Raw genomic sequence first — 12,674 nt, 5'->3', positions numbered from 1 at the left:
GAAAATGCCGAGTTCTCTCTCCTGCACCCGGGTGAGGTGAGCACCCTGAGCCCCCGAGACACCAAGAGCGGCGCCTGGCGCGGACACGTCTCGGTGGCCGCGGAGCCGGGAGGGCTGCGGGCGTCGGGCTGGCGAGACGCTCGGCGGCGCGGGCACGGCTTACCCCGGGCTCGAGGCTTGAACTCGCGTTTTGAAAAACAAGTCTGCAAAAATCAAACATATCCGCGTGAACTTGTAGTTGAGGAATTTCTAAGGGGAGAAGAGTATTTGTCGGACGCCAGCTCTCAGCCAGGCTCAGGTACACCTCCTTGGGTCTTCTGTGAGGTTGGAGGTGTCTAGACCAGATTTGCAGACGTGGGAGTTCCCAGCTAGTAAAAAAGGTAGAGCCTCAGCTCCAATCAGTTTAGGGATGTCTGACTCTTAATTCTGGTGCTTTATTTACTGTATTTTATGTCTGTCCAGAGATCGATCTTATATATTGTTAGGGAAGATTCCATAGGAGAGAACATTATTAGTGCAGCTAGGACTTTGGGCGTATTTGCGTTAAAATCAGAATTAAAGAGACATTGATCCTTGAATGTTTGCTGTGTAAGTGCCTGTGCTGTTGAAGGAGTAAAACTTCAAAGGGGGTTTAATACAGGGAAATTTTGCATTCAAGATAAGACCAAACTTATTAATTAATAAGTTACAAACTTGTGAGTGTCGTTTATATTCCATGTACTACTCTTTGTGTCAAGAATACCAAGATAAATACAATTTATAATCTCCATCCTTGAGTTTGAGAGAGTGATTATATAAAAGAGTTTCATAATATTCTACTAAATCATAATCTTTATGAGTGGGTGAGTTAATTGGATTAAAAATAGTTTTAAGCACAAGCTTTTAGGAATTTATTATATATAAGAAAAGTTATGAGATGACTTGTCATATGAATGCTATTGAAAGTTAATTCCTTCAACAAGGAACACTTATAAAATTCACGATGAATTTTATCAACAATTAGTTTTTGTTTTATTTTCACACTACCTTCATAAATTTTCAAACATTAGAGAAGAAAGCATTTATAATGTATCTCCTGTTAAGTTCAAGGACTTATTTTGTAAACTGAGAAGCCAGTAATGTAGCAGGCCTGTTAAGTTAAAGGGCTTATTTTATAAATTGAGAAGCCAGTAATGCAACTAGGTAGGAATTTCTCTAAAGTCATGTGGCAGATAGCTTCTTAACCTCTCCTTCCAATAAATAAATCTTAATTCAAAAGTAGCTAATACCAGATTGCATTTAAGCTTTTGTGGTTCAGAGTTCTAATGAAAACAGTCTTCAATTTAGGCTGAGATGGCACATTGTTAAAATATATAATATTCCTTCAGGCACAGATGTAGGTTAAGTGGATAGAAAGAATAGTGAGAGATTTGGGAAATTTCTTTTGATTGCTTCTGTTTTCTCAATGTAGTAAAAATCAAAGTTATAATCTGGGAATGATGCAACCAATAGAAGTTTAGGAGGTTTGAAGATTGGGCTTGTGAATGGATGAGTGAAATATGATTTCTAGGAAATTAAAACAATTACCCTTAAGTGTAAAAGTGCAACAGAGGAAATAGAGGGTGCTGGCTGTGGGTGCACAAAATAAATGCGTCTCATTTTGCATACCCAATTACAATCCATTTCCAGTGTCTGTCTTCCCAGTGTCATCAAGGGCATATACCAGTTCCATTTGCCCCATTTCATTTTGCCTTATGCCTCTGCCATATTGCAGGTATCTCTCTTCTTTACATAAGTCAATCCCTTTGAGAAATCTAGCTTTTCCACGGCTTTTTCTCTGCCTGGAAATTCTGCTTCAGTTTTTTTCTAAATATTATCTATCCTGCAAAGATAGAATAAAACTTTCTGAAAATCTATCAAGGATGCTAAGAAGGTGATTGATCACATCTCTTACCAGGATGAATCTGAACATCAGGATGACTCAGTTTCTTTATTTTATAGGCTATAATTTTAATTCATTCCTCACAGTTTTTAAAATTGGGTCTGTACATGTAAAAATAAAATTTTAAAGGTTATCTTCCTGCTATGTAACAATGGGATTGTTTATTCTACAATCAATTCTAAATATTATCTATCTAGCAAAGTCATGACAAATGTCTCCCTGTTTTTGCCCTAAAACTTTCAATGTATAAGTCTCTTATTAAATGTTAAATGAGCATGACGCTTTTCTCCTTTCTTCTCCTTCTGCCTTCTTTAAACTATGATAGGAAGTAGCAAACTTTTTCTGGTAAGAATCAGATAGTAGGGGCTGGGGATGTGGCTCAAGTGGTAGTGCACTTGCCTGGCATGCGCGCGGCGCTGGGTTCGATCCTCAGCACCACATACAAAAAATAAAGATGTTGTGTCCGCCGAAAATTAAACAATAAAAAATATTTTAAAATTCTCTCTCTCTCTCTTAAAAAAAAAAAGAATCAGATAGTAAAAATTTTAGCTTTTGCAGACGGTATTGTGTCTGTCTCAGTAATTTACCTCTGCTCTTGTAACAGAAGCAACCACAGTATATAAATTAAGGATCATGATTGTATTCCAATAAGGTTATATTTATAGATACTGAAATTTGAATTTCATATAATGTTTACCTGTCACAAGGTAAATACAGATTTCTTTGAATTTTTCCCTACTATTTAAAAATGTAGAAACACTGTTAACTCATGGGTTGTACAAACCAGCTTATGGGCTGGGTTTAGCCCTTGCGTCCTCCTCCATCTTAATTTGTAGGCCCTTGAGCTGTAAGGACTCTGAGGAAGTCTTGATAAAGTAATTTGCAGTGAGAAAATATTGGCTATAATATTACTATTGGTGGTAGAGAAGCAAATACAAACAAGACAGTCTTTTTCATTAGGGAGCTCATGGATAAGTTCAAGATTAAGACATGTAAGTGAATACAGGGGATACAGTATAGTAACTGCAATTATATGTATTCTGTGTAGAGGTAGAACAAAGGAATGGTAATTAGCTCTGCTTGGGTGGACCAGAAGTGACCTCAAACAGTCATCTTTTGAAGTTAGAGAACATATTTTGAGCTAAGAGCCTTTCTGAAAATCTATCAAGGATGCTAAGAAGGTGATTGATCACATCTCTTACCAGGATGAATCTGAACATCAGGATGACTCAGTTTCTTTATTTTACAGGCTGTAATCTTAATTCATTCCTCACAGTTTTTAAATTGGGTCTGTACATGTAAAAATGAATTAAAATTTAAAGGCTATCTTACTTGCTATATAACAATGGGATTGTTTATTCTACAAATTTTTAGTGCCTTCTCAGTGCTGTGTTGTTATTTGTTTTATTAATTAGAAATATTTTACAGAGATATGGTAACATTAGACAAGTGACTGATTTTTTTTAAGAGGGAAGATTTTTAAGAAAAAACATTGCTTTGAATGGGCCAGAACTAATGATGGGACTATTTTATAGATTTTTAAAAATCAAGACTATGTATTTTGAACTTTCTTTTGTTATTTCATTTTCCATTCTTTAATTTTTCCTTGATTGAATTACTCTTTTTTTCATGAATATGATACTCTCTATTATTCCTTTGTAGATATTAGTTATTCTGTTTTTAGGTATAGTAGTGATCAATATGTATAATTACTTGCCATCTTCCAGGTACCATTTTGGGTTTTATATGTGTTAGTTCTTTTAGTCATTTTAACAACCCAGAGAAGTGGGCATTGTTATTACTCTATTTTACAGATGACAAAACTGAGGCACAAAAAAAGTTAAATAACTTGTCCAGGGTCTCACAGCTAGAAGTGGCAAAGGCAGGATTCATATTTAGTCATTTTGGCTCTAGAAGTTATTCTCTTTTTTTTCTTCTTCTTCCCCTCTCTCTCTCTCTCTCTCTCTCTCTCTCCTTTCTTTTTCTTTTCAGTACTGGAATGGAATCCAGGGTGCTCTATCTCTCAGCTACACCCTCAGCCCATTTTTCAGATTTTCTCATTTTGAGAAAGGGTCTCACTAAATTGCTGAGGCTGGCCTCATATTTTCAATCTTCCTGCCTTAGCCTCCTGGATCACCACTTGGCCTAGCCAGAAGTCACATTCTTAACCACTATACTGTACCACTTCAAACATTACCATTAGTTTCTGCGTTTATTGATTTTGGTGCCTTTTATATTGGTTAAAATGCTTTTGGTTGCAAGAAGTATAATTTGATTGTAGAGGCTTAGTGAAAATGCAAATATACTGGGGAGAAAATGGGACATTTCATATATCTCAAGGAATAAAAATCAAGTTTTGAGCGTAGTATTGCCCATCAGGAGAAAGTTTTAATGACGCAATGAATGTTTACCTCAGTGTTCTCTTCATTTTCCATACTGCTGGGGAAACTCTGACCATTGTAGATCAAGAGTAGTGGTAGAAGTAGAGGAGGTAGTAGTGAGTGGGTCCGGTGTGTGGGGAGTCAAATTTAGTTCTGTTTTAAAAGGCTCTTGTGAACCTACTTCAGATTCATGAGCTTCAGACAAGGCCATTGGCAACTCAACCTCAAGTTCAGAGAACAGTTCTCAAGGAAGTAAAAATATTATGACTCCATCAGCTATTCTATGAGGGATCTATTACCTAAACATGAAAATTTAAGCATTTAGCATTCAATTTGAATTAATAATTCAGTAGTATCTACTAAATCAATATGTTTTGGCAGTCAACTCTAGAATGTTCATGCTGCATTGGTTAGTGTTTCTGTGTTTGTATTGTAGCAAATCATGTTTGTGGTTTTTCTTCCTTCTTTTCTCTTTTTTTGGCCTAGAGATGGTTATCAGTCCACTCTTAACTGCCTTTGTTTTGTTGTTTTTAATTTCCTCATTTAGTATTTTATAATATGTTGAATTCTTTAATCACATTTTTATTACAGGGTACATATTGAAAAAAATAGAAAAAAGCATAAATAAAGCAAAAGTTTTCTATAATTCCATTGTTAACTTAAAAAATATCTTTCTAGTCTTCTGGGCATATAAATAAGCCAACTTTAATTGCATATATTTACTTTTTTAGAGAAGAAAAACTCTAAAAAGTTGCTTGCTTTTTTGTCTAGGTAGAGACAGCCAACAAAATTGGAACAGATTGTCCTTGTTTTGGAGAGGAATCATATCATCGGCATCCATTAGGTAGGTTAATATAAAACAAGGCAGTACTAATTGCTGTGGAAGAAGGTTTTACAGGACTTTTTTATATTTCCCCCAAGGTGCCCTTTCAACACCTCTTGGTATGCAGAGATGCTGGGTTCCTAGAGTGGGCAAATTAGAATAGGGACCATGGAGATTGTAGTTAAGACTCTGGCCACTTCTCTTTTGAGTCAACCTATGATGAAACCACTTTGAAGAATTGAGATATCTCCAAAAGAGTTCCATGGGCAGAAAGAGTTCCAAAGGCCTTCAGACAGGGTAAACATACACTAGAAGAAGGATAGGACTTTGGATAGGATAGTGATTTAGATCATAAAGTTTTTAAAAAAAGATATTTATTTTTTAGTTGTAGTTGGACACAATACCTTTATTTTATATATTTTTATGTGGTGCTGGGGATCAAACCCAGGGCCTTACACATACTAGATGAGCGCTCTACTGCTGAGCCACAACCCCAGCCCCTAAAGTTTTGTTTTTTAAAAATAATTTTTTGAGGTGAAATTTATTTATACCGCACCAAAGTAAAACCCCTCACCAATTAAGCAGTTTTTTTCCCATTCTCTTCTTCCCTAGTTTCCGGCAACCACCATGGATTTTTCTATTCTATGGATTTTTCTATTCTAGAAATTTCACATAAATGGAAATTGTATAATATTTGATATTTTTGTCTGACCTTTTGACTTAACATAATATTTTGGAGGTTCATCTACATGATTGCATATATCAGTACTTCATTCCTTGGTGACTGAATAATATTTAATTATGTATATTTGTCACAAATTTTTAATTTTTGGTACTGGGGATTGAACCCAGGGGCTCTAACACTGAACCACATCCCTAGTCCTTTCTATTTTTCATTTTGAGGTAGGGTCTCTCTAAGTTGCTTAAGGCCTTGCTAAGTTGCTGAGGTTAGCCTCCAAATTGTCATTCTCCTGCCTCAGCCTCCCAAGCTGCTGGGATTATATACATGTGCTACCATGCCCAGCTTATATGTCACAATTTATCCATTTATCTGTCGATAGGTATTTGGACCATTTCTACCTTTTTGCTACTATGTGTGATGCTGCTATGAACATGTGTGAACATATACTCCTTTGAATTCCTATTTTGAGTTCTTTGGAATATATACCTAGGACTGAACTTGAGGCTCATACAACTTTTCAAGGAACTGCCAAGCTGTATGAGTGTATGAGTATTTCGGTTTTCTGTAATTTCTTATAGGAAATCTACTCTCATTAGATCATTATTCTCTTATAGGTAGGCTACATCATTCTCTGACTGCTCTCAAGAATTTTCATTGTCTTTAATTTTGAGCAGTTTGATTGTAATGTGTATATGCATGGATTTTCTTCAGTTGACCTTTTTGGGATTCACCAAGCACCTTGAAACCTGCAGTTTGATATCTCTTGCCAAATTTGGGACATTTTCAGATTAATTCTTTATTTCTGTTTTTAGCATTACCATTTTCTTCTGTAACTATGCTTATATGAAATTTAGATTTTCTTGTTATTGTTTCATAGTTCTTTATTCAAAGAACTATGTTAATTTTTTAAAAATCTTATTTTCTGGGGCTGGGGTTGTGGCTCAGTGGTAGAGTGCTTGCCTAGCATGCACAAGGCACTGGGTTTGATCCTCATCACCATATAAATGTAAAATAAAGATATTGTGTCCACCTAAAAGCTAAAAAATAAATATTAAAAAAAATCTTATTTTCTCTTTGATGTTCAGATTGGGTCTTCCCTTCTCTCAGACCCCTCCCCTCCTTTGCTTTTCCTGTCTCCCTATACCCTTCCTTCCTTCTATCTCTCTCTCTCTCTCTCTCTCTCTCTCTGGAACTGGGAATTGAACTTGCTTGCTAGGCAAGTGGTATAACACTTAACTATATCTCCAGCTCTTCTTTTTATTTAATTTAGTTTTATTTTGAGACAGGGTTACCCAGGCTGGCCTTCAGCTTGTCCTTCCTCACCCTCCTGGGTAGCTGCGATGTGTGTCATGGCATCCAACTTCAAAGTGGGAGTTTTTTATTGATCAGTTTTTAAGTTCACTATTTTTTTTTAACCTCCATTCTGTTTTTGAACCCACTTCATGAGTATTATTTATTTTTTACTGTGTTTTTCTGTTCTAAAATTTCCATTTGGTTTTGCTTTTGGTTTGCTTCCATTTCTTTCTTGAGATTTTCTATTCGGTTTTTTTCAAGAGTGTTTACCATTTCTTACCAAAGCACTTGTTAGTTACTTAAAGTTTTTACTAGATAATTTCCAAATCTGCATCATTTTGACATTGGCACCTGTTATTTTTCTTATAGTTGTTCTTATATACATACATCATTTGCCAAGATATTTTGATTTGTTTGAACTGTGGGCTTTGTTTAATCCTGTTGCAGTTGGCAGGGTGTGTTCTTATGTTGTCCATCAGAAAAATCAGAAAAAGGCGCACCTGGGACAGGAACAAGGCTCTTTATTCATTTTTTTTTCTGTTTTTATTAGTGTATTATAGTTTTATTAGTGAATTATACATAAAAGTGGGGTTCAATCTGAATTTATACTGTGCTCTATTTCAGTCTTGTACGTCCTCATTGCCTCCTCTCCTCCTTTCCCTTGGTCCCTTTCCTTTGCTCTATTGGTTGTCTGTTTATTCATTTTTTAAATTGGTGCATTTTAGTTATATATAAAATTCCCACACATTGTGATACATTTATACATACATATAATATAATTTGGTCAACATGATTCCCCATTTATTCCCCTTTTCCTCCCTTCCTATCTTTCTACCTCTTGACCTCCCTTCTCGTTTTGGGTCTCCCCCTTTTTTTCCTAACTTCCATATATGAGAGAAAACTTTGACCCTTGACTTTTTGATCCTGGCTTTCTTCAGTTCCATCTGTTTATAAGAAAATGACAATTTCATTCTTCTTTATGACTGAGTGTAATTCACTGTATGTATGTGTATATATATATATATATATATATATATATATACACATATACATATATATAATTTCTTTATCCATTTGTCTAATGACAGTTACCTAGGCTGGTTCCATAACTTGAATTTTGTGGATTGTACTGCTGGTTGGTATCCTGATTTTAGTTCTTTAGGATAAATACCAAGGAGTGGGCTAGCTGGGTCATATGGTAGTTCTATTTTTAGTCTTTTGAGGAATCTCTAAACTGCTTTCCAAAGTGATTGTACCAATTTTTAGTCCAACCAACAATATATGACCCTTTTACCCATATTTTCACCTGTAATTACCATTATTTTTATTCTTGATGATTACCATTCTGACTATGGTAAGATGAAATCTCACTGTAGATTTGATTTGCATCTCCCTGATTGCTAGAGATGTTGAACATTTTTTCATGTATTTTTTGGCTATTTGTATTTCTTCTTTTGAGATTCTATTCTTATGCTCAGCACAAAGGAGATGACATGGGATAAATCCCAGGCTAATTTAGTGGACAAATGTATACAGCTTTTATGGCATCTATGTAGTAGACAGGGTCCTGGTCTCTGTGTCATCACATATAGAGGTGATTGCACTTGTGCTCTTCTTCATCATGCTTCTTCATGTGACACATATCTACCATCTTAAGTCTCTACCTTGGGTGTGATTTTTTTTGTTTGTTTGTTTATTTATGTGATGCTGAGAATTGAACCCAGGTGCCTCATATGCACTAGGCAAGTGCTTACCACTGAGCCACAACCCCAGTCTGGGGTGTACTTTTTACTATGCTAATAGAGCAAAAGTAACTGGGTTACTTTATTTTATGCTTGCATTTGCCCCATACCACCTGGAGGTGCACCTGGGAAAGTCCCTAATATTATTTTCAGAATAGGGCAGACAGACCATTGTCTTGTCCCAGTGCTTTTGATTTTAGTGACTTTGTCAGCTCTGGCTTCTTGGTATTTCTGCTGACCACATAGTCTCAGAAGACTGAGCTGACCTCCTGACTTCCCAACCCCAGACTCCCGGTTTTATCTTAATTCAATGGCCTTGAAGATGGCCTACATTTTTAATTCCTAGTTTTCTGATGTGTCTGTTAACCCTGTAAGACTGAGACTAGGTTGGCCCTGAGAGATTTGATTTCCTTAATTTTAAGGAGTCCCCCTTTTTTTTTTCCTTCATCTCCCAAGGGGTGGAGATCCTTGACCATCTCACTATGGGGAATGTTGATCTTTTATTTTAGTAGCTGTCAACCCAGTTAGGTTCAGGTAGTAAGTCTCCACTCATAGTCTTTGAACGGTGATGGTTATTTCAATTTAGTTTATAAAACGTTTGCAGTGTGGTTTGGATCTGTCCTGTGTGTGCCTCCCAGTGACTGGTCTTTGTCAGTTCAGTTCCTCTAGTCTTTGTTAACGCACATAGGATGAGAACCATGTATGCCCAGCTTGGGAGTTAATGTAAAAAACAACTTTTTTGGGTGCTTTCTTCAGCTTTTCTTTTATTTGACCTCTCTGCTACTTTTTTTCCCATAGCTTCTCTTTGCATTCTCCACACAGAAAGTCTCATTGTGCCACACACTTCTGCAACTATAACTACTACATCCAGGGCTTAGTGACAAGAGGTAGAGAAGAAAAGAATGGGAATTGCCCCAGCTCTCTGGGAACCATAGCTGCACATGGAGATGAAGGTTCCACTGCCTCAGAGTTTTGGCTCATTAGCTTTCATTAGTGCATTCTGGCACTGCTACCATGGTATTACTTGGGGATGGGACATAGGCAAAGGCAGAAAAGAACAACAACAACAACAAAAACTTGGTATTTCTGCTTTTTCTTTTATCATTAAGACTAAATTTTCCCATTTCTCCTTCTGGAACTTGCTCTGTGGCATGGTGCTCACTTCAGTGTTCATTTTGGAGGATTACAAGGAGAAAAAGTGGTAAGCTCCCTGCTGGTTTGTTTGGTGGTATTTCAATTTCTGGTCATTCCTGGTGCTACTTACTGTTTACTTTTGACCATCCTCAAATTGCTGCTTCATGTATTCTTTCCAGGTAGGAGGGACAGCTTAAAATATGCTTAACTTCATTTTACTTGGGACTGAAATCACCTGTTTTTGCCATTAAAAATGACTTGTGTGCTGAGGATATAGCTCAGTTGGTAGAGTGCTTGCCTTACATGCACAAGGCCCTGGGTTCAATCCCCAGCAATATAAAAAAAAAATAAAATAAAAAAAGACTTATGCTTTACTGTGTGGTTCCAAGGTTTGCTTGCTTATTTGTTTTCTCTGTTAATAGGCTTGACCAGAAAACATGGCCACTGCAATTAGGGAGGTGGGAGTTTGGAGACAGACCAGAACACTTCTATTGAAGAATTATCTAATTAAATGCAGGACTAAAAAAAGTAGTGTTCAGGTAAGTTAAAATACTCTTTCTTATGCCTTGTTATCCCTATCTGTTCCTCAGACGTAAATAGTTTTTCCTCAGATGTGAGCGGTTTTTCTTCCGTCTCACTCATCTCCAGGGACAGGCAACTTAAAACAAAAGTGAAGCAAAATAAAAGAGGAATCTTAAAATGGCTACCCATCCTCTCGTCCTGCCCTCAGGGGCGAGCAGTTTCACTTACCCTCAGTAGCTCCCCATGCGAGCCACCAAATGCCCAGTCTGGCTGGATGTAGTAGTTATAGTTGCAGAAGTGTGTGGCACAATCAGGAGCCACTTGTCAAAAGAAACTAACTTTATTTTTAGAACCACACACGCCAAACAAAACAGCCTCTCAGGAAAAATCCTCAGAGCCCCAACTGCCACCACCGGCTTCCCACAAGCCTCTCTCTCCCACACAAGCCTCTCCCCACCTCCCACAATCCTCCTGCTCTTGAGGCCGATTGGCTGGGTCACGTGGGCGGAGCCAAAAAAGTCCCCCAATGAGCAGCTCCGTGGTCTGAAAGGGCAGGGAAACAGCCCAATGAGCATCACCGCAGAGGAGCCAATCAGCTAGATGTTGCTGGGGCCGCTGTGAGCCAATCATCAGCCGGCAGCTGGAAGTTTGCTGGCCTGGAAGTTTGCTGGGGCCCCTTCGGCTGTGGCTCTCAACAGTAGTTTATTTTGTTTTGATATTTGCCATTTTTAAGAGATAATTTTGCTGGATACATTTTTATTATAATTTCTTTTTGCTGTCTGCATTTGCTTGTAAAGTAAAAGCCATAAAAGAAAAACTGAATTACCTAGTGCTCCTAAATATGAAACATTATTATTAAATTTAATTTCTAACATCAGTCCTTAATTTTGAACTTAAGTGCATTTCTCAACATTCACAAACTACTTTTTCACAGATAACTTTGCAGAACATTATTCCACAATATTATTCTCCACACCCTTGCATTTTATACACTCTAGATTGAATTGCCCTAACATACTAAAATTATGTCACAGCTTTGTACTGCAGCACGCATTACTTTTGCTAAAAGAAAGAAAGAACTCTAGCTAACCATTTAGTAATAATTTGAAAGGGTGGAAATGTCTTCTTCTGAAACTAGAAGAACAGTTAAACAGAAAGGTGAAATAATAGTTCATGCCTGTTAAAGCTGACCATAAAATTTGAGTATAATTTTAGTAGTATAAATTTAGGCTTTATTAAAGTATGATTTGTAATTCAGAATCAAAGACATTTTTGTGGTGATTCTTATAGGGATGTTTGGTAAGTACTTAAAATTATGAGTAAATAATTTATTATATTTTATATCAGTGACCTAAGATAGTTAAATATTGCGTTTGTATCACTTTAATTTATTATGTGACTTGAGTTTTAAAATATTTCAGCAAAACTGAATGTAAAAGAAAAATCACCTACTATGTCTACTGGATTTGTTGAGATGCTCAATATAGTAATTCTTTTGGTATAGAACTGCTTTTTCTTTTTGTACAGAAGAAGGGATTACCAAATTCTTCATGTTTTTTCTTGTTTATATTATGTGCATACAGATCTTGAAGTTTTTTGCTGCCAGTGTTATATTTTATAATGCTTTGTTTCTTTTATTATAGGAAATACTTTTTCCATTATTTTTTTTATTTTGGTTAATATTAATAAGCATGATGCATCCAAATAAGAAATATGAAGAAGTGCCTGATATAGAACTTAATCCTATGGATAAATCTATCCTTTCTAATCTAATTCTTGGATATACTCCAGTGACTAATATTACAAGCAACATCATGCAGAGAGTGTCTACTGACCACCTTCCTGATGGTATTGTGATCTTATATATGTATTCTATGACATAAAGTGGATTCAATATTTATTGGCTTGCTTTACTAGCATTCTTTAAACTCTTAGAGATGTATTCTTCCAACAAGTATATTGTTACAAAAATAATTCTACTGCCTTATGTTTCTTGTGAAACATTATTGGTGATATGTATTTTATGTATTTTCATATTTTAAATTGAATTCTTAGCATTTGTAAAATAATTTAAGAATATTTGTATAACATAAAAGATTAGAAGTAATATTTTACTTTGATTCTGACTCATAATTGAGAAGCTAGAAATACATAAAGCAGTAATATTTTCAGATTG

General features: G+C 36.1%; 1 protein-coding gene across 5 annotated transcripts in view; it reads left to right on the top strand.

Annotated features, from left to right (window-relative positions):
- The first annotated feature begins 5,048 nt into the window (after positions 1-5,048).
- Positions 5,049-12,674, top strand: part of Abca5 (ATP binding cassette subfamily A member 5) — a 76,568-nt gene continuing 68,942 nt past the window's right edge. For 2 of the 5 annotated variants that reach the window (XM_048795512.1, XM_048795488.1), the window contains exons 1-3: positions 5,049-5,146; positions 10,399-10,515; positions 12,142-12,346. In XM_048795512.1, the coding sequence (XP_048651469.1) occupies positions 10,414-10,515; positions 12,142-12,346 (307 nt within the window). In that variant the 5' untranslated portion in view covers positions 5,049-5,146; positions 10,399-10,413. Of the gene's footprint in view, positions 5,147-9,995; positions 10,044-10,398; positions 10,516-12,141; positions 12,347-12,674 lie in introns of those variants that run through there. The other 3 variants (XM_048795493.1, XM_048795501.1, XM_048795518.1) reach the window with 3 other exon arrangements.

This window comes from Marmota marmota, unplaced genomic scaffold, assembly GCF_001458135.2.
Source record: "Marmota marmota marmota unplaced genomic scaffold, marMar, whole genome shotgun sequence".
Lineage (NCBI taxonomy): Eukaryota > Metazoa > Chordata > Mammalia > Rodentia > Sciuridae > Marmota > Marmota marmota.
This window is presented reverse-complemented; position numbering and strand designations above follow the sequence as displayed.